This window comes from Trachurus japonicus, unplaced genomic scaffold, assembly GCF_045865225.1.
Source record: "Trachurus japonicus isolate A0001 unplaced genomic scaffold, Traja_1.0 AP030635.1".
NCBI classification, from domain to species: Eukaryota; Metazoa; Chordata; class Actinopteri; order Carangiformes; family Carangidae; genus Trachurus; species Trachurus japonicus.
In genome coordinates, this window is record NW_028220768.1 from 133,712 (window position 1) to 143,270 (window position 9,559).

Below are 9,559 nucleotides of genomic sequence, written 5' to 3' on the forward strand. Positions count from 1 at the left end.
CAAATGTTTATTTTCCTTGTGAAGAACTCAAACTTTTGTTTTATAGACAAATCAAGTACAAAAACAATCAATCAATAAAGGTATTGGTGGTCCGTCTCCTGAAGCCGATTCCTTTGGAACCAAGTTTCCAACGAAGAAGCTGGAAAAACTCAAAAGTCCTCGAGTCAAAGAAATGAACGAACGAACATCTGCATCGGTCCGTTATCGACCGATTATTGGCCATCGATCGATACTACGAGGACTGAAGAGAGTGTGACAGAGAAACGTCAGTTCATCGTCCACCGCTACATCACCGACGGCAACGCGCTGCTGCTGCTGATGACATCACAGAGGGGGCGTGGCGTGAAGGCGGGGCTTAGGGCGTCGTAGAGACGGTGGACGGCCACTTCGACCATCTCCCTCAGAGAGTCGTCGTCCGCGCAGGTCACGGCCTGAGGGTCAGAGGTCAGAGGTCAGAGGTCACCATGATTTATATAATTAACCCAGATAACTTCAGATAAGACCAAACCCAGATAAGTATTAAAGTAGAAGTAAGTGATATATTTGTGTTAATATAAGTCTTAAATACAGGGATGCAAACGGGTCAGGACCAAAAAAGAGAGGAATTGTCTGGCGTGGGGGGGGGGGGGTGCTCACCATTAACAAATGATTACATTACAATATCATGGAAAAGTCCATTTCCAGTAGTTCAACCCCAACCAAGTACTGGGTGCATATAGATGGACATAGTTTTCAGAAGGCCAACATTTCTATATTAAAAATGCTTTTTTAAAAAAAAAAATCCTTTGCAATATTTCACTGAATGATACTGAATTTTAGGTCTTCACTGAATGTTAGTCATAATTATTACTATTAAAATAAACTGAATAAATGAAGACATGGGATGTTTCATTCAGTGTGTAATGGACATATAGGCCTATATAATGTGTTAGTTTCACTTTAATTGAACACATTCTACATCGCGGAGGCGACGTCTTTCCACTTAGGGCTTCCTTCACCTCTGAAACGGGGCAGAGCTGCCTGACACAGCAACGTAGGGAACCGTGCATGTCCGCAGCGCACAGCTCCACGGACATCACAGCTCCAGACATGCACGGGGGAAAAACGGCGTCGCCGTCGCACCAACTGCACGCGGTTACGCGCCGCTTTGGGTAACGAGCGCAGCGCGCACGTCGCGCGTTAACATTGGAGGTAGGCTGTTATCAGTATAATCAGAGACAACCATGAATGAGTTCGCCTCAGTTTCACATGATTGTCACTGTCAGCCTGTTAGAAAAACATTTTACTGACCCAGCTGAGACGCTGAGACCCCCCCTCCTCCCTCAAAAACAAAAACTCTTCGGATCTGAACGATTCACACAAGTCACCTAATTGGTCATGAAAAAAGCGAGTTTCGCTTTTCGGCGCGCTGTTTGCATCCCTGTAAATAGTTATATCTTCCGACAGCAATCACTTCTATAGAGTGTTTGGACTGAAACACGGGTCTGTCAGTCCCTCTGCTCTGCTCTGAGCCGAGGAGAAAACATTTATCGTATCCTACAGTTTTTATCCAATGAGGAGAGAGAACGGCATGCAGGGCTGTGTGTGCAGCCAAGGGACGCCGTGAATGTGGCGACGTAGGGACGAGGACTGTTATGGTGCGTTCAAGGAAACTCGTATTTTTCCGACCGTGAAGTGGTACCAGTTCGATCTGGTACGAGTTCACGGGTCAGAAGTTACGAGTGGCCGTTATAGTGACTTTCACCGGTAAAACAGGTCGGTAAAACACAAGTGGGTTGCCTGGAACGCTACAAAGTCGTAAGTTGTGACTTGAAGCTGTAATTTACGATTTCAAAAGCCTGCCTGGAACGCAGCATTAGCGAAAACGACCGGACCACTTACTTCTGCTTTAAGTATTAAAGCAGAAGTAAGTGATATATTTGTGTTAATATAAGTCTTAAATAGTTATATCTTCCGACAGCAATCACTTACATAGAGTGTTTGGTCTGAAACACGGGTCTGTCAGTCACTCTGCTCTGCTCTGAGCCGAAGAGAAAACATTTATCGTATCCTACAGTTTTTATCCAATGAGGAGAGAGAACGGCATGAAGGGCTGTGTGTGCAGCCAAGGAACGCCGTGAATGTGGCGACGTAGGGACGAGGACTGTTATGGTGCGTTCAAGGAAACTCGTATTTTTCCGACCTGTGAAGTCGTACCAGTTCGATCTGGTACGAGTTCACGGGTCGGAAGTTACGAGTGGCCGTTATAGTGACTTTCACAGGTAAAACAGGTCGGAAAAACACGAGTGGGTTGCCTGGAACGCTACAAAGTCGTAAGTTGTGACTTGAAGCTGTAATTCACGATTTCAAAAGCCTGCCTGGAACGCAGCATTAGCCAAAACGACCGGACCACTTACTTCTGCTTTAACCCAGATAACTTCAGATGAGACCAAACCTAGATAAGTGTTAAGTATTAAGCCAGATAATTTCCATACAATAATTTCCATTTTCCATACTTTTCCAGACCTGGAAATGTATAAAATCAAATTCCATACTTTCCCATACTTTCCATACTTGCGTAGGAACCCTGTAAATACCATTGCAGGGTTGCGTGGAGGTTCCAGGGAACATGGGAAAATGACATCATCACCGACTGCTGCATTAACTGGTCCTTCACATTTCACCTCTGATTTTCCTGAGGAAACAAATGTTACATTTAATATGTCATAATACCACTGAACACGTTATTGATTTAAACTACAAGGTCTGGTCCTAACTGAGGAAGTCATTTTAGAAGTCTTTTACTAGGACACAAACAGTGCTATGGAAATCTTCAGTCAAATTTAATCCAAATGTGTGTGTGTGAGAGAGAAAGGCCCGAGGCCACAAGTTCAATACCACTCACTACTGGCTGAACCACTGTAACAACTGGTTAAACTCAATAAACAACTTCTTATCAAACCAGCTGAGTAACATGATTTTCAAAGCAGCTGTGTCAACCTTCAAACCTTGAAAAATAATGAAAGAAGATATTTTGATATGAAGTAAATACTTTGTGAACTAGTGTGAATTAGTTCTAAATGTAGCACTGGGACAACTGGTTTAATCTAGTCAAGTCAAGTCGAGTCAAATTTTATTTATAAAGCACATTTAAAATAACCAAAGTTGCCCTAAGTGCTGTACAGAAAGACAAAATAACATAGAAAGCATACAACACAATTGTACGCATGCATACACTTGGGACATAACAAAAAGTAAAAAGCAAAAACGGCTCTACCTCAACCTGAGTTGAATGCCATGTCGAATAAATGGGTCTTCAGAGAGGACTGATCTTATATGAAAGGGAAGGCTATTCCACAGCCTAGGGGTGGCCACACTAAAGGCTCGGTTGCCTTTGGTCCTCAGCCTGGTTTGTGGGACTATATTCAGCAGCTGACTGGCTGATCTCAGTGATTTTTTAAGAACATAAAAGTAAAAGGTCGGATAAATACTTTTTAACTCATTCTAAATTAATTCTAAAATGCAGATAAACAACTTCTCATCAAACTAGCTGAGCAACATGATTGTGCAGCCTTTGAAGCCTTTAAAGGTTGATAGTGAGTAAATACTATCAACAGTAATACTTTGACTACAAGGAAAAGCTGCCCGAAAGATTCTTCAACAGAAATGAACATCAGCCTACCTGAAACATCAGCCACCACAGACAGAAACAGCAAATAGATCGACAACAGGAACAAGTTCCCCATCTCTGCTGAATAAAGATTAACAATACACCGCAGCTCAGAGAAAACTGAATGAGGCACCGCCGTCTGGTTTTCTTTAACGCGTTGTGACAACAAGGGCGACTCTCACCCGGACACTTTCTCTTTCGATATGCCCAACCCCACCCATGTAAACCTATTGCAACATATTTCAATAAAAAAAAAATCTAAAAAACAGTAGGAGCAACAGTCCTGATTCAGCATTGATACTGTGACTAACAGACAGGACTTTTCCATTACTACATTCATTCATGACTGTCTATTATCAGAGACAACCTGGTTAAACATTAACTGGTTCAGAGTGTGTGAACTCTAATCTCAAACTCAAAGCCCATCTTGATTTTTATCTAGTTTTTACTTTTGCCTGGATAATGCAGGCAAAACCTTTCCAAACCTTATAAAAAATCTTAAATAAAATGAAACTGAAAAATCAAAAATTGGCAGAAGGCTAGTAAATTATCCATGTTGATTAGCTGACCCATGAATTATGACTCTTTTTTTTTTTTTTACTGTTGTTCTCAACAAAATAATGTTGAGCAGTGTAAAATCTTTAATCTGTGTTCACTATGTTGAATTGAACAAAGCAGTTTTTACAGAACATTGGGTTTTTTTCTTTCCCCATTTTCATGTCACACACACGGAGCACACTCAGATATCATCACTTAAAGTTCACAACCAGTTTAACATTAACTACAAATGTTATTATTATTTAGGCTACATTTCCAAAGGAGCCATGAAGAGATCTGTTATTACCATGGTAGCAACAGTAGTGCTAGCTTAACCGACGCCGCTAACCGCTAACATCTCGCTCGTAAAATTAACGTCACGGTCACGCATCTAAAAAATGTCTCAACTCACCGAGTAGTGGAGAAACCCGACGTTTGCTCCGTCGAGCAGAAACTGAAGATGCTTGTCTTTGTTTTCTAACACATCCACAGTCCGAGGTGAGTCCACTCTTCATGTTGTGGTGAGTCTTTCAAACGTTTTCCCTCCATTTCACGACGTCTCCTTCTTCCGGTCTTGTGTGCACTTCACGGCCCGCTCCGGAAACAGCAACTTCTCTTACACTCCAAACGGCTGTAGCTATCATATGACACCAGTGGTAAAATTAAACCTTTTAACCTGAATAAACAGTGATGAACAACGGAGTTAACACTTCAAAACACATTATATCCTGTGTATCACACGATTCTTAGTAGCCTAACCCTGAATACTGAGAGGGTTACACAAAGCAAAACAGTATGGTGGCCCTATAAAGCAAGCCTGGGCAAACTAAGGCCCACGGGCCAGATGTGGCCCAGTGGCTTTTTAATCTGCGTCAAGAGAAACAAATGATTCCTGCACCGAGTCCCCGTCATTATCCTCAATATCCTGAAGTCTCTATTATCTATTTCACATCTTTATTTCTGCTTTATCGCTGTAACGCTACTTACGGAAGGAAGCGACAAGTGACATAAACAGGAGGTGGATGGGCTCTGCCTGTAATAAACCAAAGGTGTTACGGAAAGAAAAGCTTTAAGCACAACTTTACTCTGCACAGTGAACTATTCTTTCTTGTCTGATGAACAATTAAAAGTGTGAAGCACTGCAATAATCTGACTCAGACTGTTTTTTTGGGTGTGAAGTTGCTGATTTTAAATACTATGTAGCTACAGTATATTAATGCAAGGTACAAAACGTCTCAAGTCAATGTTAATGACAGACACTGAAAATAATACATTGAACTAATAATTAACTAATTCATTTTCTTAATTTCATCTTTGAGTTTTCCACTATCATAAACTCTTTTCTGCAAAACCATTTTACAATTTCTAGGTAGAGACGGTTCCGTTTTTGGTCACCAAACTACTTCTAAAGACAAATATGTCTGGGAACAGGTCCTTTTAATAATAAAGAGGAGCTGCTGTGACGTGTATGGTGAGGTGTATTTTAAAAATATGTGCACTTGCAGTACAGCCATGTCACCACTAGGTGGCAATAGACAGTAGTAAATATATTATTGTAGTATGAAGGGACTCAGGGAAAAGCCAAAAGCATTTTCCATTTCTAACTCTGATAAAGTTACATGTCTCCAGTGGATCAGTGTTTAGTGATGATGTCATCTGTCATGTGAGTCAAGTTCTTCCTGTAGCTTTTCTTTCGCTTCACAGTGATTGGTTGGTTTACTAGGCTGAAAATACAAATAAACAAACACAAATTAAGAAACAAGGCAGCATTTCTTCCTGCAGCCCCTTGTGGATGAAATTAGTATTACAAAACATGAAGAAAAAAAGTGTTGAATTATTATTTTGCACCCTTGAACTTCATTCAGCTCTAACTCGTGTTCTTGTGGCTGTACACTTGGCCTCACTCCAAATTTTATTCATTTATCTATTTCATTTTCATTTCATAAATTGTATTTCCTATTTAAAGTTTTATTTTATTTTCAATTTAATAATTACTATGACATATAATTTATCTGATTGTAAAGGAAAGAAAATGTAGCAGGCCATATAGTGATGTTTTCATATTTATTCATACAATAAATTATGCATAATTTATTTACATGATCAGATCAAGAATACATTAGTATTTGGTGATGAAATGTCCAGATCAGCTCATTGATGCTCTACTGTACAAATATTCATATGTGGTGGATGATTTGCGAGTTCAGACTTTTGTGTTTTCTTCATGAGTTGTCCTTCACCTCCATTTACGGCGATGGCAGTACCACAAGAATAATGAAATAATAATAACAGCGACCACGACCACGATGAGCACATTGAAAAACCAAATAATAGAATCACTTCCATGTGGGTCCTGGGTGAAAGGAACTGAAATGAGAGAGCAGCATAGTTTTAATTTGTGTGTCTATATTGATATGTATATTTATATTGTCTCTAGACAGTAACAGAACCAATGGAGAAGGTTGTGAAGATTTCTACCTGTGATGTCAATTTGAGTGTCTCTGGTCTGTTTGATGATCTTCTGTTGGACTCTACAGGTGAAGTTGTTAGTCTTGTGTCTCTTCTCCACAGTCACTCTGCTGCTGACAATGTAGAGGACATCAGGACCTCTGACTGTCTCTGTCGGTCCAGCAGAGAGCAGCTTTCCCTCAGCGTCCAGCCACAGCAGCGCAGGCTCTGGATACCAGCCTTTAGACTCACAATGTAACAACACTGATCCACTGGTATTAGCAACAATCTGTATGACAGGTGAGGAGACTGAACCTGGGGACAAGAGGAGAAAAGTCTCTTTGAAATAACAAAAACAAAATATGTTTGTTAATTCAGCTCATTGACTCAACACAGTGTTGTACTCACCAACAATGAGATGGACAGAAGCTTCTTCCTGCACTGAGTCAATGTGACATGTGTATTTTCCTTCATCAGACACTTTCACTCCAGAGATTTTCAACGAGACGTTTCCTCGCTCCAGTTCTTCCACAAACACTCGAGTTCGGAGAAAATAAGATGGGTTTTGAATCTTAAACTGCAGTCGTCCATCTTTGTGGACGTGGACGTACTTTGGGTCCAAACCAGGTTTGGTCCACATCACTGTCCTGCCAGAGGCACCAATGGGAGGTTCAAGGCGACATGGTAGAACAACATCATCACCAACGAAGGCTATGATTGGTTGATGTGAACAAACCAACTTTGACTGAGCTGCAGGTGAAAGAACAAACACAGTAACTTTAATTCAAGTCATCACAAATAATCAAAATACTGAATCAGTCAAGCAGTGAACTGTCTTGAATGCCTAAAAGTTAATGAAATATGCACTGAATATGAATGCACAATTTATTTATTTTTCTTAAAACTTTATCTACTGTATTTAGGTCGGGTTATCATTTCTATAAAAGGAACAAGAGGGACTATTCTTTCTGAGGTGTCTCAAGAAAAATGGTTTGTCCACAAGGTCTCTCATTAACTTATACAGATCAACTATTGAAAGCATCCTCACAGGAGGCATTTTTGCCTGGTTTGGCAATATCACAGCTCAGGACCATAAGCTCATCAAAAAGACAGTAAAAACCACTTCAAAAATCATTGGTTCACCACTGCCACAGGTAACGGACATCTACACCACCCGCTGCAAGAACAAGGCTCTAAAGGACTCTTACCACCCAGCACACAAGCTGTTTGCCTACAGTACCGGCAGGCAAGCGTCTGAGAAGCATCAAGGCACGCACCAGTCGCCTCAAGGACAGATTCTATCCACAGGCCATCAGGCTGCTTAACAGGAGCACTTAGTGCAAAGAGTAATCATTTTCTTTGTTCACTGAATGTTGTTTAGACTATTTTAATGACTATTTATTTGTCGACTTATTGTTTTTTATTGTGATGAGGGTGGAAGAGGTGTCTGGCAGGCTGCTTTTCATTGCATTGTCGTACACAGTACTTTTAATGTATATGACAATAAAATTAACTAACTAACTGTAAATGTTGAACTGTGTAACATTGAAGGCAAAACAAAAACTAAACTAAACTAAATGGATAAAGAACCTTCAGAGTGTTTGTGTAGAATCATCTCAGTCGTGCCGAATATACAACTTATTTTTTAGAGTAGCTTTGACTTTACCTCTATACGAAGGTGCCAGAAAAATGATGAGATGTAAAAGTGCAATACTGAAAACAGAAGACAGTTCCATTGCTGGAGTCTTTCACATCATGAAGAATGAAGAATCATGGGTTTCTGAAAATGAAAAAGGAACAAGTGAATGAATGATTTGTGTCAACAATCCAGGAACTAACTCTTTATTACACATAATCACTCATGGAGGAAACAAACAGTGTATCTTGAAAAGAAAAGAGAACACCCTGGCACGTTCCTGAACCTCAGACTCATGCACCGTATAAATATAATCAATGTAAATATAATAAACCTCTACCTGAACTAGCCTGTTTCTATACAGTTGTTGTTGTTGCAGTCTGCAGATGGAACCAGTGAAAACCACAACTCAGCTTCCTGATATAGCTGAGCGGTCTTGTAAATCGGAAGTGCTGTACATGAGGTTTGTGAGTTAGAGGTTGAACTCAAAAAATATAAATATATACTGTATAAGTATATAAATACTCTCAGCCTGTTTTACGGTCTAAAACATTGATCCACAAGGTATTGCACAAGTAAGAGAACATTTTACAAGATCAACATTACAGGGACTTTATGATTTAAGTTGATTATTCATCAAAGTATTTAAAAAAAAAACCTGAATCTTTGTAACAGAGGAGGTTTTTACATCAGGTCCAAGCTGAATGCAGGTTCAGGATTTCTAAACCAGTAAAACACCTCCACAGTAGTAAAAAACTCAAATCCTTAACAGTAAATACAAATATCAAATGCTTTTTAAATGCATCTAGGGTGAGGGATTTGAACCTGTACACATGTTACATAACAGTCTTTTACATGTTAAAGATAATTTTAATGACGGATCCAACATTTAACAGATGATTAAATGTTAATAAACAGCTCTTACCTACAGAGTGATAACGGTTGGTCCTCTGAGAGGCAGCATGGCTCAATACTGATGAAAGCAGGAAGTGAGGGGAGGAGTATGTAAAATCTCAACGGGAGTGTCACAGCAGTGTGTGTGTGTTCTCTAAAGGCTTTTGCGTACTGAACCACAAAATGTTTAGATATGACAATAATATCATTATCATTGATTCTTTTGCCCACAGTTATTGTGTTTGAGAAAATAACAACAGTTAATTCGTAACAGTAGGACAGTGTGTGTGTGTGTGCGCAATGGATATTCATGCAACACTGTTGTTCATAATGACTCCATACAACTGTGCACAGATGCACATATGAGTTGTACCTATAATGATAATGATGAAGCA

General features: G+C 39.9%; 1 protein-coding gene across 1 annotated transcript; it reads right to left on the reverse strand.

The window, feature by feature from the left end:
* Positions 1 to 284: 284 nt before the first annotated feature.
* Positions 285 to 7,899, reverse strand: LOC146960180 (butyrophilin subfamily 1 member A1-like). Its single transcript, XM_085772560.1, has 5 exons — positions 7,875 to 7,899; positions 7,043 to 7,411; positions 6,665 to 6,949; positions 2,577 to 2,674; positions 285 to 431 (listed from the first exon to the last, which is right to left on the reverse strand). The coding sequence occupies exons 1-5, from the start codon at positions 7,897 to 7,899 to the stop codon at positions 285 to 287; spliced, it is 924 nt and encodes a 307-aa protein (XP_085628686.1).
* Positions 7,900 to 9,559: the final 1,660 nt, after the last annotated feature.

What these genes read in the sequence shown, in the direction of transcription:
- LOC146960180 (XM_085772560.1), bottom strand. Translation starts at nt 7,899, where the DNA reads ATGCTTCTCAGACGCTTGCCTGCCG. An exon ending in TTCTGTCCATCTCATTGTTG is followed by an intron (nt 6,950 to 7,042) that starts GTGAGTACAACA and finishes TCTTGTCCCCAG; the next exon opens with GTTCAGTCTCCTCACCTGTC. An exon ending in CTCCACGCAACCCTGCAATG is followed by an intron (nt 432 to 2,576) that starts GTATTTACAGGG and finishes TCTGACCCTCAG; the next exon opens with GCCGTGACCTGCGCGGACGA.